The following is a 26,508-nucleotide window of genomic DNA, read 5'->3' as shown; positions in this document are numbered from 1 at the left end:
AAAAAAATCTCTTGGGCTTTCGAAAAGGTTTTCATCTAAAATTCAGAATTATCTGTAAATATTGAAAGGTAAAATGTAAGTCAGCAAAAAATTTAAAATGAAAGATATTTAAAGCTTAAATGTGTCCACCCTTTGAAAATATAATTCTAGCATTCAGTGTCCATTTAGTTGCCAATGTAGACCTCTGGTATCACGCCTTTACCCTTGTGATGTCTAGATCTAGGTATACACAAATACAGGAGTCGAATAAGTCAGTTGATCAGGGTTTCGTAATGTCCCTGAGCTGCAACTCAGAGCTGTCGGGAATCCTGCGCTACTTCAGCTAATTCACGTGTGCCTCTACTTCCCCAAACTGGAGCATGAAGAGAAACAGGAAGACATATGTGCGGCGCTTCTAGGAAATGATGCTTCATTTTGCAGGAATCTATTGCACGAGTGCCGAGAGGAAGATTTGACAAGTTGGCTAATGTGTTTTTTCTCTTACCAAAGTGCTTCTGCAGCTCAGATCCTCCCTGCAGCTCAAAGCTGTGACCTCCTGATCCCTGCAGCAGCACATACGAGAAACTTCCATGGCGTTTGGACACAGGCTGCTTCTCGTTTCTGTGAAGTTGGTCAGGAGCTGCTGGGAAGCACGTCTCTGGGGCCTGAGCCGTGTCAGTCAGGAGAGAAGATGCTGAGTTAGGGGTTGCAGCCTGCCGCAGATCCCAAATGGCTCCGTGTGTGTGTGTGTGTGTGTGTGTGTGTGTGTGTGTGTGTGTGTGTGTGTGTGTGTGTGGATGGGGTCCCCTCTTACCTGGTTCGACACAAGTTACTACAGCTGGTAAGTAATGGAGCTGGGGTTTGAACCCAGGCTGTTGGACTCAAGTCATGCCTTAACCACAGCACCACGCTGCCTCTCCACCATGGTGTTTTTAATCGACTCTTAGAGTTGGCCAGCTGGTCCTTCACTTTGAATTTTTGCAAATGTGTCCATAAGTGAAATGGGCCTGTGATATGTTTTGCTTATACTGTCATTTTTCGTTTCTGGAATTCAGATCATACTAGCCTCATAAAATAAGTTTGGTAACTTTCTTTTCTTTATTATTTTGTTTAAGCTCATGATAATCTATTTGGTAGAACTTACCTATAAAACCTAAGGCCTTTTGGGTAGATGTGTCTTTGATTACCATTTCGTTGTATTTCATGGTTTAGTTTGCTCAAATTTTCTGTTTCTTCTTTTCTCACTGTTGGCATTTTATGTTTTTCTGGGGAAACTCTGGGTTTTCAAATTTGTGGCCGTCCAGGGCATCGTGGGTGAGAAGAAAGGACATGGTGTGGCCTTTCTGCTGTTTGTGGTCCCGGCCACCTTCTCCTCTGGGATGCTGTTTCCCCGTGATGGGGCCCGGCCACATGCTGTCTCCCCAGCGGCTTCTCCTGGTCTTCACCATCTGTGTCCATGTTCCTTCTGTGGCTCCAACTGCGCTGGGCTTGGGGGAGGGAAGCTTGTGTTGGTTGGGGAGCCTTAGTCCAGCAGCCTGTGCTGGTTTACTTCCTTGTCACGATCATGTTCAGTTGTTGTCTCATGTGGGAATTGGCTGGAATTGTGGGATGAGATTCCAGCACTGCATCTAAGCCCCGGAAGTGATGGAGCTGGGGTTTGAATCCAGGCTGCCTGACTCGTGTCCTGCCCTTCGCTATAACATCATTTCGCCTCTCTGCCAGGTTGTTTAAATTGATTCTTACGCTGGTTGGCTGACACTTTATTTTTCAGAAAAGAGTGCTTCAAACAGTGATGCCTGCCAAAGGTGTGGGTGGGCAGTGAGAGTGTGTGCTGCGTCTGTTATTCTTGACTTAGCTCATCAGGCCCAGCTGAAGGTCCCTCTGATTTTAATGGCAGAGTCAGTGAGGGAGGGGGATGGGGGGCTTTAAGCTCTAATCAGGGCTTTTGAGCTAGCAAGACTTGGTTCAGATTTGAGCTTTGCTAATTTCCATGAAATCATATACATACCATGAGAATTCTGTGTCAGTTAGTAATCTAACCTACCCAAACTGGCTAAAAGAAAAGAAGGAAATTGATTGGCTCAACAAACTGAAAACCCCAGAGGTAGAGTCAGCTTCAGGAGCAGTTTGATCTAGACGTTCATGCTGTCAAGCCCTGGCCCCATTTCTCCATGACATTGTCGTCGCTGCCCTTCTTTGTGGGCCTGCCCCATCCTCAGGCTGTAGCTGGGAAACTGTCATAGCTGTGGTGGTTTCAGAGCTGACATCCACCGGCTAAACAGGAGAAAATTGTTCTTTGGGGGCCTCCTGTGATAAGTGAAAAAGATTCTTTCCCAGAAGCCCTCAGTGTCTCCTCGTCTCATTGGCTTGAGTTGGGTTACATGTTCTTCCCTGAACCAATCACCGTGGTCAAAAAGGGTTGGCTGCGCCCCTGGGCTGAGAGTGGGGTAAGTAAATCCCACGTGAGCCACAGGCTGACGTGGGAGGGTGGGTCCCACGCAAGAGCTGAGTGCTGTCGTCTGGGACGCTCTGTGGATACAGGGAGCCAGCAAACAGCTGCCCCTGACCACTGCCACTGCCTCCTAACAGGGCTCCCTGCTTCTGCCTTTGTCCCCACCTCTGTCCCCAGCCCAATAGCCAGTGCGACTCTCCTGACACCAGGGTGGGTGTGACCTGCCTCGTCTCTGCTCAGACACCTTTGGTGGCTCAGCGTCTCCCTGCGGGGCCAGAGCCAGAGTCTCTACAGCTCCCTAACAAGGCTCTAGATGCTCCGCGCTCCCCACTGCTGTCTCCTCCAAGCCCCACCCCACTCGGTCCTCTCTTGCAGCCACACTGGGTGCACTCCCACCTCGGCCTTTGCATCCGCCTGGAAAGCTCGTCCCGGCAACTGTGTGCTTCCTGCCCTCGCTTCCTCGGGAGTCTCGGCCAAGTGGCACCTCCTCCAAGAGCCTTTTCTGATCAGCCCATCTGAAGCAGGAGCTCTTTCTTCCCCCGTAAGTTCCTGTTCCTGCTCTTTGCTTTGCTTTATAGACAGTGCTTTATAAAACAAATCTTCCCTACCTCCCTCCAGTGCCCTGCCCCCATACCCTAATGTCAGCTCCCCGAGCGCGGCCCCTGTCTTCCTGCCCATGGCTGTATCTGCGGAGCCCAGCACAGCGCCTGGCACACAGTAGGTGCTCAATAAGTGTTTGTTGAAGGCTGTAGCTCAAACCCCACCACCTCTTCCTATCAGTGCAGTGAGAGTTTCCTGCCTGCCAGCTCTTGTCCTGGGGCCAGGGCGGGAGGTCCCAGGGATCAAATGTCGCCTACCCTGATGATCTGTGATATGTGTCCTGGACATTGGTGTGTCCACTCCGGTCCCTGGGGGCAGCTGGTTAAAGGTACTGCCTTTGCTCTTCGTCCTCTTCCTCCTCCCTCTAGGCTGCCAGGATCTTATTAGCCCTGTTTACATGGCCACGATGTGGAGCGATTAATTTTTAATGGCTTGGTTTATTGCATGTTTGAACGGTTTATTGAGTAATTCCCACATTTAAGTGATTAATTCCCCAGAGTTCAGAACAACTGGTTAGTTTTACATTAATCGGGGTTTCTCAACGCCACGAGACAATCAATCCTTTCTGCCAGGGAGAGTGATGTTAAAATACCTCAAGGTACAATGAGGTTAAGAAAAGGAGTAATTAAAAGCCTGTCTTCCCCTCATGCAAATTTGATGTCTCTCTCTCCTCTCTCTTCTGGCGCTCTCCCCTTCTCAGTAAGGGCCCTCACCGAACCTACTTGCTCTTTAGGAAGATCGAATCCCCCTCGGTCCTGGAGGATCTGCCCTCCCTGGTCCTCAGGCTCCGTCCCGCTGCTGCTGGGAGGTGGGCTTTGCTCAGCCCTGGGCCCCCAGGTGAAGAGGCCTGTCGTGGAGCCCCTGGCTTCCGTCCTCCCACTTTGGTTCCTGATTTGCGAGGAAGCTGGGCCATGTCTGGCCTTGGAATGAGTGTCTGGTTATGCCGGGTGGCCAGGCGGAGCCCAGGTGGCCTCAGGCGGATCTCCCCACAGGGAGGGTGTATGGCATGGGGCTTTTTGCCTCCCAGCCCTTCTGCAGAGGCCTGTGGCCCGCTCAGCTTTGAGCAGGACAGAAGTGGGAGCCACTTTTCCATCTGTTTGAGTCTCCTAAAGCTGCTACTGCAAAGGACTGAACTGAGCAGCTGGAAACTGCACAGTGTATTATCTTATCATTCCAGATGTCAGAGACACAAACGGGTCTCGCTGGACCACAGCTGAGGTGTTGTCGGGCTGCGTTTCTTCTGGAGGCTCCAGGGAAGACCGTTTCTTTGCTTTTCCCAGCTTGCAGGGGCCACCTGCACTCCTTGGCTTGTGGCCCCTTCTTCCATGTCCGCGGGCAGCCATGGAGCTGCATCTTCACACCTTCCTCCTACTCTGACTTCCGCTCGTTTTCCCACAACGAAAGGCCCCTGCGATTACACTGGGCTCACCGGGCAGTCCAGGGTCCTCCTCCCCCCTCAAGGTCAGATGGCTAGTAACCCTAACTCCATCTGCAGCCTAATTCCCCTTGGCCCTGTCATCTGACACATTCACAGGTTCCAGGGTTGAGACATCACCACCTTTGCGCTGTGCCGTTCCCAGCACCGGTAGCCTGAGAAACAGGATGGCTGGTGGACTGGAGGTGCAGACCCTGTTGCCAGGATACCCTGGGTTCAAATCCTTGCCTAGCCCCTCAGTAGCTGTGGGGACTTGGTGAGTTTACTACCTGTGCCTCAGTTTCCTCATATATAAAACCGGAGGCTGGTAATAGTGCCTTCCTCACAGAGACGTTGTGCTGGGGAAACAAGCAGTGAGGCACTTGGCCTGGTGCCTGCGCCACCAGGGCCAGAGACGGAGTCCTGACCGACAAGGCCTGGGGAGCCTGTGTGCGCACACGCCGCGCAGCTCCAGGGAGGAAGACCCGGGTCCACGATCGACGGGAGGCAGACGGCAGGCAGGGCTCAGCGGATACCAAGGGCTAACGCGCCACGGTTCTGTCCCTGGTATCCTTCAGACGCCGTTGCTAATGCTTCGTGCATCCGTGAAAGGTAGTATTTCTCATCTGAAATCTAAGGTTTAGAGAATTGATTAACCTGAGGCCACTCAGTTAATCGTGTGGCAGGGCTTAAGAGCTTGGGCTCTGGACCCACAGGCATGGGTTTGAGTCCTGATTATACCCAAAGGTGGGTGGCTCGGGGTCAATTCCTTCACTTCCCTAAGCCTCAGTTTCTCCATCCATAAACGGGAGATGATACTATGCCCTTGGCATTGGGCTGTCGTGCAGATTCAATGAGACACTGTGTGCAAGGTACCACGCCCAGTGCCAGGCACATAGTAAGTGCTTAGCAAGAGTTCTGTGTTTGTGACCGTTAGAGGAATGTGGTCCTACTTGGAAATTATCTGGTGTTGGAAGCATCATGGAATAAAGGTTTGGTGTGGATCTCAGAGACCTGAGAGGCGTGGTGGAAGGGGATTTCTGGCAGAGAAGAGAAGTAAAATAGAAAGGACACAGTTCTGCAGCAGCAGGTATCCCAGCATGGCTCTGGCCTCCGGAGCGTGGACAGGATGGGAGGACGTGGCCAGCTGGGTGGGCCCCGCGTGCCGAGCTGAGTTTAGACTTCATCTTGCTGGCGGTGGGGGCTGGGGAAGGGTTTTGAGCAGGAAAGTCACCAGAAGCCTGTAGAAGCAACCCATGTTTTAGGGACATGGGAGGGGAGCCCATATGGAGCTCTCATGCCGCCAGCAAGCCAATGTATTTTTAAAAATTTATTCATTCAACACAAACCGATGTAACAAAAATATGCCAGTTACGTGCTGGAGATAAGGAAGTAAAATACAAATACGAGCTTGTCTGCCAGGAGCCTATATTCTAGTGGCACTTGGGGAGAGATGGACACCAGCCAGGAAACGTACACCATAATTATGTATGGTGGTAAGTGCTGTGAAAATGAGGAAATTAGCCGATGTGATACTGGCTTGGAGTAGAGCGGTCAGGGAAGGCTTTTCTGGAGAGGTGTCACTTGAGTGGAGACCAGAACGAGGAGAAACAGCTGGTTTCTGGAAGGACTGGCCAGGTGTTCCTGCCAGAGGGTAGAGCAACGCAAGGCCCGAGGGACGGAGGAGCCGGCTGTGGTCCAGGGACAGAGAGAACAGACGGCCCAGTGCTCTGGGAAGATGGTAGAAGGTGCTATTGGACAAGCAGGCAGAGGCTTAATCATGGAGAGTCTGGATTTAATTGTAGCTGGTTCTGATTTTATTCAACCTTTTCTTCCCCTAGATTATTCCCATCATCATAAAACCTTACCAAATCATTTCTCATCTTAAAAAAACCCCAGACCTCCTGGGGCCCTGTTTCTCAGCATGTCCACTGTTGTCTTTCTTTGCTTCCTTTCAGAGCAAAACTCATCAAAGTTGTCTGTACTTGTGACCTCCAATTTCTCTCCTCCCATCTTTCTTTTCCTAAAATCTTTTCATTTTAAAAACCCGTTCATACCTAGAGAAGATGGAAGAATAGCTCAATGTATTCGCTAATACCTGTCATCTGTATTCACCGGTTATTATCTTCTGACCACACTTGCTTTGACACTTTTTCTATATGCACATGCTGGTTCTTTTCTTGATCTATTTGAAAGTAGATCGCATGACATTTTACCTATAAATACTTCTTCATGTGTCTGCCTAAATTCAAGGGTATTCTCTTTCAGAACCACAATATAGTGATCAAATACAGGAAATTTAACATTGAAAATATAAGCCATATTCAAATTCACCATCTGTCCCCAAAATGTTCTTTAAAAAGTTTACCTTAAAAAGTTACATGCAGTAAGACTCAGTCTTTTTGGTGGATGGTTCTAAGTTCTGACAATTCCATGGAGGCAAATAACCATGATCACGATCAAGATACAGTACAGCTTCACCACCCTGCCAATTCCTCCAAGCCGTATGTTGAACTCTTTCCACCACCCCCAGAAAATACTGATCTGTTCTGTTACTAAGTTTTGCCTTTTCCAGAAAGTCATTTATTAGGTTGTTATTAATAAATATGAAGTGTCCAATTTCCTTAAGTGCTAAGTTTGACAGTTGATATCTCTAACATATCACTTTGACACTTCTTATTTTATTTTTATTTTGAAGGCATGTCCTCAGTTGTGTAAATGCACATTTTGGCTTGTGATTATCTTTCACATTTTTTTTAGAGCAGTTTTTGTGAAACCATGGATAAGTCAAAAATTTGTGTTATTTTCAAATGTGAGTTCCATCATGGAAACAAATGCAGTGCAGACAGCTCAAAATATCAATGAAGTATCTGGGAAGGATGTGGCTAATGAGCGCACAGTACATCGATGGTTTGAGAAGTTCTGTTCTGGTGATTTTAATCTTGAAAATAAGCCATGTGGGTGACCTGAGACCAAGGTGGATAACTTTGAGCTGAAAGCTATAGGGGAAGTGAATCCATCTCAGCCTATGCATGCATTAGCAGCAAGGTTTGATGTTACTATTCCAACAATATTGGACCACTTGAAACAAATGGGCAAGGCAAAGAAGCTGGATAGATGGATTCTGCATGAATTAAATGAGCATCAGAAGAGAAATCGTCTTGAAGGTTGCCTTTCTTTGCTGTCATGACATAAAGGTGAACCATTTCTACATTGTATTATTACGTGTGATGAGAATGGGTTATTTTTGAGAATCGCAATTTTTGGGCACGGTGGTTGGATAAAGATGAAGTGCCAAAACACATTCCAAAACCAAATATTCATCAGAAAAAGCTAATGGTGTCTTTTTGGTGGTCCAGCACTGGTATTATCCCCTACAGCTTCATGAAACCTGTTTAGTCGCTTACAGCAGATGTCTGCTGCAGCCAGCTGGACGACATGATGAGGATGCTTGCGATTAACCAGCTGAGATTGGTCAATAGGGACAGGTCAGTCCTCTCACAAGACAACGCTTGACCACGTCGCACAAGTAACACTGCTCAAACCACAGCAGCTGGACTTGCAAACTCTCTGTCATCCACCGTATTCACCAGACCTTGCACTAAGTGACTACCACTTCTTCCAGGCTTCGGACCACTTCTTGCAAGGAAAAATACTCAATTCTCAACAAGCTGTGGAAAACACCTTTCACGATTTCGTCGCCACTCGCTCTCCAGGCTTCTTTGCTGCTGGCATAAACAGGCTGCCGTTAAGGTGGCAAAACTGTGTGGACAGTGTAGGCGCATACTTTGATTAATCGTCTGCTTCTTGTTTGAGATATAATAAACTACACTTCTGATTCGAAATCGGACATTTCATATTTAATGACCTAGTACTTGGGAACATACGGCATGTAAGTCCGGCTTCTTTCATTTAGCAGACTGGTTTTGAAAGTCGATCATGTTGTATGTATCAGTGGTTCCTTTTTGTTGCTAGGTAGTAATCGTTGCAGGGATGGATCACCACTTGTTTGTCTGTTCACTAGCTGAAGAACATTTGGGTTGTTTCCAGTTTTCAGTGATTATGAGTAAAGCCTCTAAAAGCATTGGTGTAAGGGTTTTTGTGTGACCATAAGTTCTTATTTCTCTGAGGGACTTAGGAATAGGATTGCTGGTTTATAGAGTAAGTATGTGTTTAACTTTAAAAGGAACTTCCAAACTATTTTCCAGGTTGTGCCTTTTTATATTCACATGAGCAATATATGAGCATTCCAGTTCCTCCGCATCCTCACCAGCACTTGCTATTGTCCTTTAAAAAAATTTTTTTTAGTCATTCCAATAGGCATGTAGTAGTATCTCATTATGGTTTTAATTTACATTTCTCTAATGACTAATGATATTTAGTATCTTTCTACATGCTTATTTATCATCTCTATAGCTGCTTTGATGAAGTGTCCAAATTTTGTGCCCATTTTTGAAAGTTGTTTACTTTCTTGTTATTGATTATTGACAGATCTTTATATTTTCTGGGTACAAGTCCTTTACCAGATATGTGATTTGCAATTATTTTCTGTCTGTGGCTTTTCAGGTATTTTTCCTCTTAATAGTGTCTTAACAGCAAGAAGTTTTTAATTTTGATAAAGTCCAGTATATCAACTTTTTCTTGTATGGATTGTGATTTTTTTTTTTTTTTTTTTTTTTGTCGCCCAGGCTAGAATGCCATGGTATGATCATAGCTCACTGCAAACTCCTGGATTTAAGTGATCCTCCTGCCTCAGCCTCCTGAGTAGCTGGGACCACAGGTGTATACCATCATGCCAGGTTAATTTTTTTATTTTGTGTAGAGACACAGTCTCACTATGTTGCTCAGGCTGGTCTTGAACTCCTGACCTGAAGTGATCCTCCTGCCTTGGCCTCCCAAAGTGCTGGGCTTACAGGTGTGAGCCCGGCCTACAATAGGCTCTGGATTTTATTTTTGATGTAGCATCTAAGAATACTTAGATATTCTTCAATCTAAGGTCACAAAGATTTTCTCTCATGTTTTCTTATAGAAGTTTTACAATTTTCTATGTTCTGTTTACATTTTATAGGATCCATTTTGAGTTTTTTTTTTTGTAAAAGAGGTGAAGAATGACTCAAGGTTATTATTTTTTTGCACAAAGTGGTCCAATTTTTCCAGAACCATTTGTTGAAAAGGCTATATTTTCATCACCAAATTGTCCTTGCACCTTTGTTAAAATCATGTGACTAGATGTGTATGAGTCAATTCTTGGACTCTCTGTTCTTTTCCACTGATGTACGTGACTGTCCTGTCACCAATATCACACTGTCTTAGTTAAGGTAAATTTATGGTGGGCCTTGGAATCAGATAGGCGAATGTTCCAACTTTTTTCTTCTCAAAATTGTTTTGGCTATTCTAATTCCTTTGGGTTTTTATATACATTTTAGAATCAACTTGTTGATATTTAAAAATACTCCTTCTGGGATTTTGATTAGGATTGAATCTATAAATCAATTTGGGGGGAAATGACATCTTAATGATATCGAATCTTCTAACCCGTGAAGACAGCATCTCTATGTATTTGTTTTCTTTGATTTCTTTCATAGTCTATAATATGTTTTGTTAGATTTATGCCAAAGTATTTCATGGTTTTAGATGCTATTGTAAGTGGTACTTTTTTTATAAAAAGGTTTTTCAGCTGTTTATTGCTAGTATGTAAAATATAATTGGTTTTTAAAATATTAAACTTGTATCCTGTGATGTGGCCAAATGCACTTATTAGTTCTAGGATTATTTTTTTGTAGATTCTTTGAGATTTTCTACATAGACAATTATGTCTTTTGCAAATAGGGACAGTTTCATTTCTTTCTTTCCAATTTCTTTTTCTTTTTCTTTTTTTTTTTGAGACAGAGTCTTGCTTTGTTGCCCCAGGCTAGAGCGTGGGTGGCGTCAGCCTAGCTCACAGCAACCTCAAACTCCTGGGCTCAAGTGATCCTCCTGCCTCAGCCTCCCGAGTAGCTGGGACTACAGGCATGCGCCACCATGCCCGGCTAATTTTTTCTATGCATATTTTTAGTTGGCCAGATAATTTCTTTCCATTTTTAGTAGAAACGGGGTCTCGCTCAGGCTGGTCTCGAACTCCTAACCTCGAGCGATCCATCTGCCTCGGCCTCCCAGAGTGCTAGGATTACAGGCGTGAGCCACCGCGCCCAGCCTCTTTCTTTCCAATTTCTATGTCTTTTATTCCTTTTTTCTAGCCTTATTGTGCTGGCTAGGACTTCCAATTCAATATTGAATATGAGGAGAGAGAGCTGATGTCCTTACCTTGGTCCCAATTTTAGGGAGAAAACATTCAGTTTCTTACCATTAGATTTGTTAGCTGTAGGGATTTTTGTAGATGCCCTTTAACAGGTTAAGGAAATTCCCTTGTATTCCTGGTTGTTGAGAGTTTTTATTATGAATGCACATCGAATTTTATCCATTGATTTTTGCATGTGTTGAGATGGCCACGTAGTATTTTTCCTGTAATCTGCTAGTAGGTTAAATTACATTGATTTAAAAATGTTGAACCAGCTTTGTATTCCTGGGATAAGCCCCTCTTAGTCAGTGTGTATTATCCTTTTTATATGTTGCTGGGTTTGCTAAAAGTTTATTGAAGAATTTTTTTTTATCTATCTTTATGAGAGATTTTGGTTTGTAATTTTCTTTTTTTTTGTAATATTTTTGCTTTTGGTTCAAGGCAATGCTGGCCTTACAAAATGAATTGGGATGTGTTGCTTCCTTTTCTGCTTTCTGGAAGAGATTGTTCATGATCAGTATTATTTCTTCCTTAAATATTGGTGAAAATTTCCATTGGGGCCTGGAGTTTTCTTTCTTGAATGTTTTTTTTACTATTATAAAAAGTCTATTTCTTTAATAGTTGTATGGCCATTCAGGTTATATATTTCTTCTTTACTGCACTTCGGTGGTTTACATCTTTGAAGGAATTTTGTCCATTTTACCTAAATTGTCGAATTGATAGGCATAAAAATATTCATAATATTCCTGTATTATCCTTTTCTTGTCTGTAGAGTCTAGTCTAAAGTGATAGCACCTCATTCTTGATATCAGTCCTTTGTGCCATCTCTCTTTTTTTCTTAGTCAGTCTGGCTAGAGGTTTATCAAATTTATTCATCTTTTCAAAGAACCAGCTTTTGGTTTTATTGACTTTTCACTGTTGGTTTTCTGTTTTTAATTTCAATTATAGTCATGCACCACATGACAATATTTTGGTCAATGACAGATCGCATATACAATGGTGGTACCATAAGATTATAATACTGTATTTTTACCGTACCTTTTCTGTGTTTACATATGTTTAGATACATATGCTTACACAATACCACCATTGTGTTATAGTTGCCTATGTGTTCAGTGTAGTAACATGCCGTACAGGTTTGTAGCCTAGGAGCATTAGGCTATACCATATAACCTTGTGTGTAGTAGGCTATACCATCTGGTTGGTGTAAGCACACGCTGTGATGTTCACACAAGAAAACTGCCTAATGATGCATTTCTCAGAACATATCTCTTCCATTAAGCAACACATGACTGTATTTTAATCTTTATTACTTCCATCCTTTGCTTTCCTTGGGTTTAATATATTCTTTTTCTAGTTTCTTAAGGAAGAAATTTAGGTTATTAATTTTAAACCTTTCTTCTTCTTCTAATGTAAACCTTTAATGCTATAAATACCCTGTGAGTACTGCTTTAGTTGCATTCCACAAATTTTAATATGTTGTATTTTTTTCTTTTGGTTCAAAATATTTTCTGATTTCTTCTTTGACCCATGATTTATTTATGCATTTTTTAACTTCCAAATATTTGAGGATTTTCCAGATATCATTCTGCCCTTGATTTCTAGTTTACTTCCTTTAAAGTCAGAAAACATACTTTATATGATTTCAATTCTTCCGAATGTGTAAAAGTTTGTTTATAGTGTGGCGTACTATACTCTCTCTGTGGGTGTTGCATGTGTTCTTGAAAATAACGTGTCTTCTGCTGGTGTTTGATGGAGTATTCTACAAATTCCAGTTAGAAGGTTAGCAAAGGTATGAAATTTGTGAACAACCAACTTGACTTTTCCACTTGTTCTATCAATTACTGAAAAAGGAGTTGAAGTCTTCAAGTTAAATGGTGGATTTTTCTATTTCTCTTTGCGCTTCTTTAAGTTTTTGCTTAAGTGTTTTGAGTGTCTGTTGTTGGATGCGAGTGTGCTCAGGGTTGTTGTCCTCTTGGTGAATGGACCCTTTTGTCATGACGTAGTGTCCTTTATTAGTCCTTGTTCTGAAGTCTGCTTTGTCTGGTGTTAAGACTGCTACCCCAGCTTTCTCTTGGTTGCTTTTTACGTGGTATATCTTTTTCTATCCTTTTAGTGTTAACTGGTCTTTATCAGTTTATTTAAGGGGAGTTTCTTGTAGATGGCCTATAGTTTGCTCTTTTTGTTTTTGCTGTTGCAACTGGACAATCTGTCATTCAACTGGTGTGTTTTGGGACACTACATTTTTAAAAAATGTAATTGTTGATATGGTTGGATATAGGACTATCATTTTGCCTTTTCTTTTTTTTTCCCGCTGTTTTTTGTTTCTCTGTTCCGTTTTTCCTGCCATGGTTTGGATTATTTGACTGTTTTTAGTATTCCTTTTTAACGTATCTACTAGCATTTTGGCTTAATCTCTGTGTTATTACAGTTCTTATTGGTTGCTCTGGGGAGCACAATATACATACCTAACCTTTTGCAGTTTAATTAGAGTTAACAGCAGCAGGAAATTATCCAAGAACGGGATGTGGGACGCCCTTTCCTCTGTCATAAGTCGCCAAAAACAAATGGGGCAGGAAATTGGGAATGAACTGGGTGAACAAAATGAGATAGTTGATGACCTCGCCAACCTCGTGGAGAACACAGATGAAAACCTTCGCACTGAAACCAGGCGGTGAACATGGTGGATGGGAAGTCAACATGGTGATTTCATTGCTGCTCACGCTCTGTGGTTGTTGCCGTCTGGCCACTGATGGCAATAAAGAGACCACCAGCTGGGACACCTGCCAATGACCCACACAAGCCCAGCATCCTTTTGGTTTGCAAAACCTGCTCTCCATAAAGTCCCCCAAAGCTCCAAAAAAAAAAAAAAAAATCCCACTTATTACTGGGTGGAAGCCTTGCAGCCCTGCGGATCTCTTCATCCTAATCTTTCATCACCGTCATGTGCGTTACATCTGCATACATTGAAAACTCCGTCAGACACTGTTACAACTTTTTGCTTTCAATGGCCATACGTATTTTAAGAGGAGAAAATATCCTTTTACAATTTCTAAGGCATTTACCATTTCTGTTGCTCTTTCTTCATTCCTGGAGTGCCAGGTTCTGGTATCGTTTCTCATCCACCTAAAAAGCTTTCCTTAGCATTTATTTTAAAGCAGCTCTGCCAGTAATTAATTTTCCTTCCTCTAAGAGTGTCTTAGTCTGTCTTCATTCCTGAAAGAAACTTTTGCTGGGTATACAGTTCTGGGTTGACAGCTCTTTTTTTTTTTTTTCCTTCAGTATTTTAAAGATACTCTACTGTTTTCTGGCTGCTGTTTTTTCTGATGAGAAATCTGTAATCATTCAAAGTGTTATTCCCCTAGACATAATGGTTTATTTTTCTCTAGATTCTTTAAAAAAATTGACATTTATTAGTCAAATTACCACGTGTCTGTACAAGATTTTTTTTTAAATTTATTCTCTTTGGGGGTATGCTGAGCTTCCTGAATCCATAGATTTATGTCTTTGACCAAATTTGGGAAACTTTTAGTCATTATGTCTTCAACATTTTTTTCTGAGATAATCTTTTCCCTGTCATTTTGGAATTTCAATAACATGAAAGTTAGACTTTTTAATATTATCCCACAGGTCTCTGAGCTTCTGATAATTAAAATTTTTTTCTCTGTTTTTCAGATTGAACAATTTCTATTGATGTCTTACAGTTCCCTTACTCGTTCCTCTGTCATCTCCATTCTGCTGCTGAGCAGCATTTTTCTGTATTTTTTAGTTGATTTTTCATTGTACATTGATAACTTACAATTGTATAAATTTATGGGGTACACAGTGATGCTATAATTTATGAATACAATGTGGAATAATTAAGTCAAGCTGGTGATCATATCCATCACCCCAAATGCCTAACATTTCTTGTGGTGAGAGCCTTTGAAATTTACTCCCTTAGCAATTTTGAAATATACTATTTCAAAATACTCTATTATCAACTATATCCACCATGCTGTGCAATAGAACTCAAAATATTAATGCTTTTCAGGCTGAAAATATTTGAACATTATGCTGTGAGACTCTGTTCTGTTAAAATCCTCTGCGTTCAATCAGCCTGGTTTGGCTGTCGTCACTGTCACTGGTGCCCTCTGTGGGCGGTGGCTTCAGTGTCACTGCGGTTCAAAGGCCTCTGCTCTGCTCCTCGGGGCCGGACCCACCCATGCCCAGATGAGCCTGGGACCTCGGCCCCTTCATACACAGCATCGGGGAGTCTTTATCTGTCTCGTTCCCTTTTCTTCAGCATTCTTCCCATCCTCCCTGACGTGCACAGGCACCTTTTCTTGGTCTTATGCCAGAAAGATGGGTTTTTGCTCCGTCCTGGCTGAGTCAGGGTCAGCCACTTCTGAAGCTCTGCTGGAAGCTCACCCCAGGTCAAAGCTTTGAGAGCAAACGGGAAAGTAAAAGAAGTGGGAGCCTCACCTCGTGCACATTGCTTCTTTGATTCTCCTCTTCAATCTGCCTGCTTTCTCCCATTGTCCTCAGGTGGATGTTTTTTGCATTTTGTCCAGAATTTTTAGTCGTATGTAGCAGGAGAGAGGACTGCAGTGGCCTTATTCCATCGTGGCTGGTGCCAGAAGGCTGCAAGGCTGCAATAATGTTCTTCATGGCAATTTCTTTTTTTTCTGACCTGGGATCAGAAAATGTGCATCGTGTTAATTGTCATGTCCTTTAACATCGAGCACTTCCTGAGCATTTCGTTGTTGGGTTTGCTGCTGCTGTTTTTGCAGAGCCTGGGCTGGTTTTATAGAATCTCTGTCAGTCTCTTACTCTTTCTTGAATCCTTCTTCTCAGGCTTTTACCCCCACCTCTCTGGCAAAACTGGTTTGGCCAGGGCTACTGAGGACCTCCGTGTTACTAAGTCCAGTGGATATTCCTTCGTCTGCATCCTTATTCTCCACTCCATTTGATTTTTCCCTTCTTGAAGCACTTTCTCTGCTTGGCCCCTGGGAGACAGCTCCCTCCCGCCTCCCTGGCCATTCCCACCCGGTCCTCTTTACTGTCCAAGGCCCAGCCACTGGACCCGCGATGTCCTCAGGCCTGAGTCTCTATCTGCTCTAAGTCCCTTCGTGATCATACACATCCCAACAACTTTCTCTTCCACCCATTCAGTGACTCCCAGTTATGCTGCTAGCCAGACATTTTCACATATGTCTAACGGACACCTCTAACTTAACATGTCCAAAATAAAATTCCTAATTTCCTCCCAAACCCCAAACTCTTCCTCCTTAATCTTCTCCATCTCAGTAAATGGGTACTTCATTCTTGCAACTTTTCGGGCTAAACATCTTGGAGTCTTCCTTCATTCTCCTGGTCTCATATCCTGGTGTATCAGCCTTTCTGAAACGTGTCCCTGATCTGACCACTTCTCACCCTCTTCCCTGCCACCACCTTAGTGCAGGTCACCCACAGCTTTCACTGCCTTTAATATTTCTTCTGCTCTGGCCCTCCGCAGTCGACCCTTCGTATCAGCCCAAATGATCCTCCTACGACTCGGGTGGGATCATGCTGTTCCTCTGGTCAAGCCCCAGTGGTTTCCCACACCCGTAAGCACAGTACAGTGGCCTGCAAGGTCCTTCCTCTCACTCACCACGTCCTCACACTGGCTGATCCTAGAACACATCTGGCATTTTCTTCCTCAGGGCCTTTGTACTTGCTGTTCCTTTGGTGTGGAATGCTTTTCCAGGTATTCACATGCCTTATTTTCTCAACTTCATTCAGTTCTCTGTTCAAGTGTCACCCTGTCCAAAGGCCTTTTGCGACTTGCCTATTTAAAAACATCATGACACTGTGCCTCTTATGTCCCCTGTCCCTTTTACCAGGCTTTATTTTTCTCCACTGCGCGCATCCCCCGGCATGCTATGTTTGACTTGGTGCTTACCGACAGTCTGTCTTAGTAGAAGGTAAACTCCACAAGGGGAGAAATCATGGCAGTCTAGAACAGTTTCTGGTACCTAGCAGGTGCTCCGTAGGGATTTGTAGAATTGATGGCTCAGTAAAAATGCTTTTGAATATGTAGATTTTATCTCCGTCCTCAGGGCCGGCTCCTTGGAGCCATCCAAACGCTCTCACAGTCGTGGCCCAGGGCAGGGGCCTCACACTCTCAGGCCAAGTCACGTGGGCCACCAGCCTGGAGTCCCCCACAGCCCCGTCCCCACAATGAGCACCTTGATTGACAACCCCAGTGGAGATCACCCTGCCAGCATCTCCCACGACTCCAAATGCCAGGCCCGAAGAAGCATTTATCAGTCACCCGCTCTCGTGTGCAGAGGAGGTCGGTGGCGGCAGAGCCTGCTTCCCGGAATGTCCTCCAGGCAGCCAGTTCTCCGTCACTCCGGGTGATTCAGTGCGAGGAATCCATCACTCAGCCTGCCAGCAGCGAGGCAGGAGACCCGGCCGCCTTGGCTCTGTCTCTCTGCTCCTTCTGGAGCTCCCAGAGTCTGATGTCAGAGCTAATTAAAGGCGAGGAGGCCTAATCTCTGCCCCAAGGTTGGCGACAGCAGGGAGCCAGCGGCCAGGGCTAGGCAGTGGCTGTCGTGCTCAGTAGTGATGGGCAGAGGCAACTGCTGCCCAGAAACTGAAGCAGAGCAGATAGCTGGGGGGGGGGGGGGATGACAGCCCCAGAACTCGGCCTCGGCCTGGGGGGCCTTCTTATGGGAAGCTCCCATGGACAGTCCCGGCACACAGTCTGCTGGCTGTGTGGCCATCTGCATTCTGCAAGGTGGTTTCATTAAACTTTCATTGGCTGTCCTCACACCCACTGGGTTTTTCCCTTAAACGTTTTTTACTTACTGTAAAATTTACTCCAAAAGGAGTATAGTTGTGGGAATTTTGCAAATGCATACAGTTGTGCACCCACGTCCACAATCAAGATACAGCACAGCTCCACCACTGCCCCAGCTCCGCCCTGCCCCTCTGGTGACCCCTCTCACCATCGCTGGCTGCTGGCGGCCTGGATCTGGTTTTGGTCCTATAATTCTGCCTTTTCCAGACTGTCACAGGAATGGACTCACACGGTGTAAAGTCTCTTACATTGGGATTTGTTTCTGTTACCGTGAGCATCAGTCACGTGACCCTTTTTGTAGCAGGCTGTATTCCACTGAGTGGGGATTTGTTTGTCCCTTCCCTAGATGGAGGATATTTGGGTTTTTTCTAGTTTTTGGCCATTATGAATAAAGCTTCTATAAACATGTACATAAAGGTTTTTTGTGTGAACATAACTTTTCATTTCTCTTGGGTGAGTACCTAAGAGTGGAAATGCTAGATCATATGGTAGGTGTATATTGAACTTTATTTTATCTTATTTTTTTGAGACAGATTCTCGCTCTGTCGCCCAGGCTGGAGTGTGGTGGCAACATCATAGCTCATTGCAGCCTCCAATTCCTGAGCTCAAGCGATCCTCCCACCTCGGCCTCCCAGAGTTCTAAGATTACAGGCATGAGCCATCACACCCGCCTGTATGTTGAACTTTTTAAGAAACTGCCACACTGTTTTCCAAAGCAGTTGTACCATTGTCCATTCCCACTAACAGTGCATGAGATTTCCGGTCTCTCTGCCGCCTTGCCAGCCAGTCACTAACTGTCGCCATTCTAGCCGGTGTGCAGTAATGTCTTGTCGTGGTTTGAATGGGCATTTTTCTAAAGACTAATGATGCCAGGCACCTTTGCACGGGCCCATTCACCATCCATGTAGCTTCTTCGGCAAAGCAGCTATTCAGATCTTTTGCCTGCTTAAAATATTGGATTGTTTCTCTTCTCTTTATTATTAGGTTTTGAGAGTTCTTTATATTTTTTGGATACAAGTTTTTATCAGATAAATGATTTGTAAATATTTTCTCCCAGTTCATGATTTGTCTTTTCATTCTCTCAATAATGTCTTTTGAAGAAAAGTTCATACATTCGATGAAGTCCAGTTTATCCATTTGTTCTTCTACGAATCAGGGTTTTGATATTATATCTAAGAAAACTTTATCAAGTCACAGTGACTTTCTTCTATGCTTTCTTTTCGAAGTATTATAGTTTTAGGTTTTACATTTTGGTCTATGATGCATTTTAAGTTAATTTTTATAAAGTGTGAGGTAGGGACTATGATTCTCTCTCTCTCTCTTTTTTTTTTTTTTTGCATATGGCCATTCAATCGTTCCCCACTATTTGTTGTAAAGACTGTCCTTCCTTCATTTAAATTCTTTTTGGACCTTGTCAAAGATCAAGTGACCTTTTTTGTGGGTCTATTTCTGGACTAGCCATTCTGTTCGTGAATCTGTGTGAGTCTTCTCACCAACACCACACCGTCTTGGCTACTGTAGTTTTATAGTAAGTCCGGACACCAGGTAGTCAGCACACCTGCCTCTGAGCACGGGGTTGTTGTTCTCCCCACTTCTAGATGAGGAACCTGACCATTGTCATGGTTAGTGTTCCCTGACAGCCTCCTTTACATGGTCAGTTGGATGCTCAGCTCATTGTCAAAACCCACATCTGCTCAGGCCTGCTGCTCAGAATATATCCTTTCGAGTCCGGTTTGGGTTTAACTCTCAGCCCTGCTTTTGTTAGTTATGTAGCCCTGGGAAAGTCACTGTAACCTCTGTCTTCCTTGGTTTCTCTATCTGTCAGATGGATGTAGTGATGGTCCCTGCCTTATAGATTGTAGCAAAGATTAAACCTTATGAAATTGCTGATATCTGACCATTTTTCACTGACACATGTGGCAATTTTACATAATTCAACTTAACATGCAAATGTTGCTGGTATTACTGGAGAGTATGCACTCCAGAAGTGGTACCTATAGCTACCACCACCATCATCACCATCACTGTTACAGCGACCGCTGCTGTTGCTACGTTGTTAGTATTGAAGGCGGTGGCTCTGAGGCTGATGTTTCTCATGTTCCTTGTGCCTTCTTATCAGCCAGCCCACATCTACCAAGGACTTCCTAAGTGACAAGCTCCTTGCTGAGTCTGCGAAGAGTAATCCGACCCAGGCTCTGTTCCTGTGGAGCGGAGGTGCCCCTGTGTGACCGACGTACGTGCAGAGGGCGGTGGGAAAAGCTTGGTGGGCAGGAGGGGTGGGCAGAATTCCTGGACATGGCCCGTTAGGTGAGCCTTGTGGGATGACCGGGAATTTGGGATGGGTAAGACGTTCCAGGCGCAGGTGACAGCTTATGCAAAGGCTTGGGAGGGGTGATGGACACGCTGGAGGAGGGGCTGAGATCTGACTGTGGGAGGGTGGGAAGCGGCTCATGGTGGCCTAGACGGGGTTCACAGATAACCCCTCTCCCCTCCCTCCACAGCTTGCGCTGCTTTGCCAGACGTCCTTGGGCACCCACATCTGGAAGACACCTCCCACCTCTGCCTCCACCATGGCCTCAAAAACCATCATCATTGACCACGGATCTGGCTTTCTGAAGTCCGGCCTGTCCGGCTGGAACGAGCCCCAGCTGGTCGTCCCGAGCATCGTGAACTACATTCCGTGCAGGGAGAACCCCGGCCCCAGCTATGCCCGCAGACGGGTGAGCCTGGGCATCGACCTTTGCCATCCCGACACCTTTAGCTACCCCATACAGCGCGGCCGCGTCCTCAACTGGGAGGGCGTGGAGCACCTCTGGACGTTTGCGATGGAGAAGCACAGACAGGAGCATCAGGACTGTGCCGTGATGATCACGGAGTCCTCCCTGAGGGAGCCGGTGGACCGGCAGAAGACGCTGGAGGTGAGTCCTTCCGGGGCCTGCCCCACCGGGAAGGGGGTGCAGCCTGACCCTGTGTCCGGGCGTGACTGGGCACCGGGAAGTCTGTTTTTTCAATCATTTGCCCCACAAGTGTTTCCTGAATACCTCACGCATGCCCAGCACGGTGCTGGGTGCAAGGAGCTCGTGGAGTTTTCCCTGCGGACAGAGGACAGCAACCACAGTGGTGGGAAGGGAGCTCCCGGGAAGACACGCTGGATATGTGCTTATGGATTCCACACCTGTTCATAGCCTGTGTTCTGGCCCGCAGACTTGACCATGAAGAGGTTAACAAATAATTGCAGATAGTGACCAGTTCTAGAAACAAAATGACATGGGGTGATGGCCAACTGGTGGGGAGAGGGGAAGCTGTTGGAAGAGGGTTATCAGGGAGGGCTTCTCTGAGGAGGTGATTTCAGCCAGCGAAGCTGGAGCCCAGTAGGAGGCATGGCGAGAGGCCAGTAGGATGGTGAGTTTGGCAGGAGCCAGACTGTAAGGCCTGGTGGGCTGTGGGGAATGATTTGGTTCTACTCTAAATCAAGGGTTGGCAAGCGACCGCCTGTGAGCCAAATGTGGCCCACCACCTGTTTTTGTAAATAAAGTTTTATTGGAACATAACCACACCATTCATTTACATATTGTCTGTGGCCACTTTGACACTACAGCAGCAGAGTTGAGTAGCTGTAACAGATTGTGTGGCCCATGAAGTCTAAAATATTTATTATTGTAGGTTTGCTACATACAATACATGATGACTAGTTAAATTCGCATTTTAGGTAAATGACAAATCATGTCCTAGTATAAGTATGTCCCCAGTACTGCATGGAGTGTACTTACGCTAAAACATGCTTTGTCGTTTATCTGAAATTCAGATTTAACTGGGCCTCCTATGCTTTTATTTGCTGACTTTGGCGACCCTCACCATCTAGCCCCGTACAGAAAAGCCTTGCCAGCCGCCCGGAGTACTCAGGCGGCTCCTGGTGGGTTCCGCCAGGGGAGTCGTGGCTGAAGTTCTGTTTGAAAACCGCGCCTTGGCTGCTGCTTGGGAAGCGGCTGATGGGGGGACAATATTCTGAGAGCGGGAATGGGGGAGCTTTCTCCCACTGAGGGGACAAGACGGGCCTGAAGGGGCAGGTGAGTGGCAAAGGTCGTAGAAGGCTGGGCCGCTCCCGCCCTTCCGCGTCTATGGGGTCAGAACCCTTCGCGCAGCAGCAGAGCCGGGGAATTGGGGAGGGGGCTCCGTAAGGACCCGGGGGTGACGGGCGGGGGGAGAAAATCAGCCCAGGGACTTTGCCAAACGCTGAATCTCAGAATTCCAGCTTCGTTGTGATGTTCAGAAAGTTTTTATCATAAAAATAAATAAGGCTCTGCCTACCCGGCAGTGAGTACGTTTTCCCTTATTCTTTCGATCTGCACTTTTTGGAGGCGGTGGTGAATATGCAGCACTTGCTTCTTTTCTAATCTGTTCTTCCTTCTTCTAAAGAGGCGGCTTCCGGCTGCCAGTGTGACCCTCGGCCGTGCTGGTGCTCGCAGAGCCCGGCGCCCCGGAGCGAGGCTCCTCCCGCCACTCCACCAAAGGGGTCTTCTGAAAGGCCAGCGAGGGACAAGCAAATCCAGCTCCTTTTCTAATCCTCCAGAGCCCCTTCCTTATCCCCGCTGCATAAGCTCCCCGGGGCCTAGGCCGATGTCCTGGGGGCAGCTGAGAGCCCCCTGAGCATGTGGGTCTGTGCCGAGCTCCAGTCTGAGAGCTGAGCGTTCCGGGAGAACACGCTGAGCGCCTTGTCCCTTTCCGCAGATCATGTTCGAGTTGCTGGAGGTCCCCTCCATCCTCCTGGCCGACCAGCTGGAGATGTCCCTGTATGCCTCTGGCCTGCTGACCGGCGTGGTGCTCGACTCTGGCTACGGCCTGACCCGCGTGCAGCCTTTCCACCTGGGCCGCCCCCTGCCCGGCTGCAGCAAGACGCTGGAGTTCGCCGGCCAGGACCTGTCCGCCTACCTCTTCAAGAGCCTCTTCAAGGAAAACTGCAACAGGCACAACGTGTTTCAGCTAGAAACGGTCTCCATGACTCAGATGACCAAGTGCTACGTGCCACAGAATTTGGGGGAGGCCCTGGACTTCCGTCAGAGCCTGCCGAGCGGCTCGGACGCGAGCAACACCTACCTGCTCCCCGACGGCACCCCCGTGGAGCTGGCCCCCCTGGAGCGGCTGGGGCCCGAGGTGTTCTTCAGCCCGCAGGTGTTCGACCTGCAGGGGCCCAGCATCCCGCAGGCCGTCATAGACTCCGTGGAGTCCTGCGAGGCCTCGCTGCGCCCGCTGCTCTTATCCCACGTGGTGGCCTGCGGGGGCAACACGCTCTACCCCGGCTTCACGAGCCGTCTGTACAAGGAGCTGATCACGGATCATTTCTCCTCCATCAAGGCCACGGTTTGGGCGGGTTCCAATAGAAACTTCAGCGTCTGGCTTGGGGCGTCCGTTTTGGCTCACCTGTCCACGTACAGGTCTGAGTGGGTGACCAAGGAGGAATATGATGAGAGTTTAAGGCTGTGACCTGCCAGCTCCCTCCTGGGAATGAGCTCCAGCCAGAGGGACTTGGGGGCATGAATTTCAGCACAGTGCTCTGGGCGCTGTGGGGTGGGGTGGAGTGAGCTGGCTTTGAATATGGTCTGGAGGGATTTTTTTAGATTTTTAGATTTTTATCTTTCTTCAAGAGTGGGATCCAACCCAAGGGAGATGGGATGTCATGCCTGGACACCCTACAGGGGACAGTTTTTCCAGGGTGGTCTGTCGCTGGGGTGGGAGTGGCCATCTGCCATCTCCATGCCTGACAGCCACTTTTGTTTCCCTGGCATCTCCCTTGCATTGTCCCATTCTTTTTGATTGAGTAGGTTTTAGCTGGGGTAACCCTTCTGCTAGGAGCCCCAATTATTTTTGACTGGGGGACAGGGAGGGTGGGGATGGGAGAGCTGAGGACTCTAGTCCTATAGGCCCTTTCTGGCCAGGGCGGCGTTGTCGTGGGTGAGCCTGGAAGGCCCTTTCCAGCGTGGCCAGGGCCTTGTTTTACATATGCAAATAAACAACTTGTTTGGAACAGTGCTGGCTCCTGTGATGGACTAGGGTGGGCAGCCCCCTGGGGAGATGGACTGGGGAGGGTGATCAAGAGAGAGGCAGGGTGGGGGCCTGGGAACAGTGGCTGCCACTGAGCCGAACAGTCAAGGGACTGGAGCCCGGTTCTCCCCTGCCACGTCCTCCCCATTCATCCCACATGACCCGCATTCTGTTTACAGTTGGAGTTCTTATTCCATCAATATGTATCCAGTAAGCACTTACGTGAGCACTTAGTATGTTTCAGGCACTGTGCCCGGGACTGGGGACTTTGAGGTAGGAAGATATATGAGGGGCCTGTTTTTAAGATTCCAGTCTATTATGGGGTTATTGTGACAATGAATAAGTGATATATTTCAGATGATGAAGAATGAAATGACTCGAAGGTGACAAGGTAATATGGTCGGGGGTGGAGGGGTGGCTCCTCTCAGTGGGGTGGCCTGAGACGGAGATCACTGGGTGCTGTCAGTAACTGTGTCCTCTCCTTCCACGGTGCACCCTGAGGCAGTGCTGCAGAGTCCCCGGCGGTCAGGTAGGGCCACGTGGCTGAGTTCTGGCTGATGCAGTGTGTGCTGGACCCTTAAAACACCCCTCACAGCCTGTGCCGTGGGGAAGGTCCAGTGGAGGACCCCGAAGCCTTAGGGGATGCAGAACTGCAGGTGGAAAGAGCCCGAATGAATGAGTGGAACAGAAACTCCTCTCGACCCACCCAACCCCACCAACTCATGCTTGCCTGCACTCGAGGATGAATCTATTGTGTTCAGGGTTGTTTGTCACAGCAGCTGTTTGGGTTGTTCTGACTGATACAGAGAAAGGGGCCATAATTTACTATTAAAAAATATTTTTTTAAGTGGCAGAAGTGGGATTTGAACCCAGTCTGGGCTTCCAACCACTGAGTTATCCAGCTATTTCTGAAAGCAGTTCTTATTTCCCTAATGCTCAGAGCCGGATGGAGTGACATGTGTGGCATGGAAAGACTGAAGCCCAACGAACACGGATGTCTTGGGCAGGTGGAGGAATTTGGAGTGCAGAGTCCAGCTCACCTCGTCTTTGAACACACAAACCATATTCTCTTAGCCACAGATTTACCCCCAGACTTGGCCCCTCAGCGGTCCCCAGGGAAAGGAATGGGGGCTTGGAACAGCGACTCTTTTGTAGAACTGCTCAGAACCAGCCTGGTGCAAGGCCCAGGACTTGAAGACAGATTCAGTTATGGGCTGGCCCTGGCATTAGCTACGTTGCTTTAGGCAAGTTGTTTAACCTCTCTGAGTCTAAGCAGGTGTGAAATAGGGAGTTATACCTCCTCTTTTCAGAGATTTGGGGTTGAGGATGAGCTAAGATAAGGGATAAGGACACCCTTTAAACTATGAAGTGCTATTGAAATATGAGATGTGACTTTAGTTATATAATTTGGTATCACTCTCCTATTCAGGAGTATTAACAGCAGCTACCATCACCTTGCCAGGCATGGTGGTGAGAGCTTTTCAGATGGAGTCACATTTAATCCTCACATGCATACTGTGAAGTGAGTGATATTTACCCTCTTTTCCAAATAAGACTGAACATCAGAGATGGGAAGCACTTGCTCAAGTTTACACTCAAGCCCAAGCTAATCATGAATTGCCAGAGACAGGAATGGATTCAGCATTCCTAGAAAACACTAGACTAAAAGTGGCTGAAACAGAGATTTGTCTCAGGTAACAAGTAGGCAGTCCAGGGAAACGGTGGCATATCTACATCATTAAGGACTTTTCTGTCTTTCCACCTTCTTTCCACCTTTAGTGTGTAGGCTTGTTGGATCATGGTCACAAAGTGGCTGCAGCAGCTCCAAGCATTACACCCATATTCCCTGCAGGAAAAGGAAGAGTGAAGGGAGAGTCCCATCTAAGTCTCACTCTTTCTATTAGGAAAGTGTCACCCAGGAGATTTCTGTTTATGTCTCATTACTTAGAGGTAGCTAAAAGAAAGAGGTGGCACATAGGTATTGGGTGAGCTGATCCACAGTATCGGTTCCTCAGCAGAGGAGGGATTTGAACCTAGGTCTAGCCATTCTAAAGCCCAGGTTATTACCAATGGTGCCAGGCTGCCTTCTCAGCTTGCTGGGCCCCTCTGCCCCCTTGCCCTGAGAGATGCAGACGTGAGCGAAAGCCGCGTCTGGGTGGCAATCAGGTGTGACACCCCGAGCTCTGATCTCTGGACTCGAGACCAGCATATTTGAGTGCACCTGCGCTTTGCAGGGCGGAAGGGCGGAAACTCAGCAATGAGTGCGAGGAAGAGGAGGGCCTGGAGAAGAGAGGGGCGAGGGGTATTTGTCCCCCTATTTAGCTCCGGGCAACTGTCACCAGAAAGAACCCTTTTTCTCATTTCCGTCCCAATGTAGCATTTAACCTTTCTGTTCCAGCATCAGATCTGGCTGCGTGGCGTATAATTACCAACTTTTCTTCGCCTTCTTTCCCCACAACCCCACCCCGAAAGCTTTTAAAACTCCCTCGCTGGGTACCATCCTTCTCCTCCGACTCTCCAATTAAATTAAAAATAGCAGCTCCGTGGGGCTGCGCAGGGCCGTCAGCCGAACTCGGAGCTGCTGGCACGCCAGGCCTGGAGGGGCGGCACGTGGTGCCCAGAAGATGCCTGCCGGCTCCGGCAAGGCCTGGCAGCTGCTCAGGGCTGGAGGAGGCCGACCCTCCATGAGCGGTCTTGGGCTGCCTGCCAGGGGCAGCCAGGTGCAGGGGGGTGGGAGGCAGGGTCTTGGCAGCTGGGCTGGGGGCTGGGTAGGGCTGGCAGAGGGGACAAAGGGAAATGCCCCCGGGTGGGCCATCCCCAGTTGTGAGGGCACAGTCCTGCCAGTTTCTGTTGCCAAGGCAGGGGCTTAGCACCCAAGCATTGGGGTTTGGATGCCCGGGTTCCCTGCGATGACCCTGGTA

At 46.9% G+C, this 26,508-nt stretch overlaps 1 protein-coding gene across 6 annotated transcripts; it reads left to right on the top strand.

Annotated features, from left to right (window-relative positions):
* Positions 1 to 415: 415 nt before the first annotated feature.
* Positions 416 to 23,572, top strand: ACTL8 (actin like 8). Of its 6 annotated transcripts, none has more exons than XM_045548576.1 (6): positions 416 to 820; positions 2,807 to 2,972; positions 4,209 to 5,057; positions 19,668 to 19,781; positions 20,050 to 20,466; positions 22,277 to 23,572. In XM_045548576.1, exons 5-6 carry the CDS (start codon positions 20,119 to 20,121, stop codon positions 23,027 to 23,029), a joined length of 1,101 nt encoding a protein of 366 aa, XP_045404532.1. In that variant the 5' UTR covers positions 416 to 820; positions 2,807 to 2,972; positions 4,209 to 5,057; positions 19,668 to 19,781; positions 20,050 to 20,118; the 3' UTR covers positions 23,030 to 23,572. The 6 variants fall into 6 exon arrangements, with proteins under 6 accessions (XP_045404532.1, XP_045404533.1, XP_045404534.1 ...); XM_045548575.1 differs by lacking the exon at positions 416 to 820 and adding an exon at positions 827 to 2,426; XM_045548573.1 differs by lacking the exon at positions 416 to 820 and having other exon boundaries at positions 827 to 2,972; positions 4,209 to 4,722; positions 4,795 to 5,057.
* Positions 23,573 to 26,508: the final 2,936 nt, after the last annotated feature.

This window comes from Lemur catta, chromosome 3, assembly GCF_020740605.2.
Source record: "Lemur catta isolate mLemCat1 chromosome 3, mLemCat1.pri, whole genome shotgun sequence".
NCBI lineage: Eukaryota > Metazoa > Chordata > Mammalia > Primates > Lemuridae > Lemur > Lemur catta.
The sequence above is the reverse complement of the archived record's forward strand: the minus strand, read 5'-3'. Positions and strand labels throughout refer to the sequence as shown.

What these genes read in the sequence shown, in the direction of transcription:
- ACTL8 (XM_045548578.1), top strand. Translation starts at nt 20,119, where the DNA reads ATGGCCTCAAAAACCATCATCATTGACCACGGATCTGGCTTTCTGAAG. An exon ending in ACCGGCAGAAGACGCTGGAG is followed by an intron (nt 20,467 to 22,276) that starts GTGAGTCCTTCC and finishes CCCTTTCCGCAG; the next exon opens with ATCATGTTCGAGTTGCTGGA.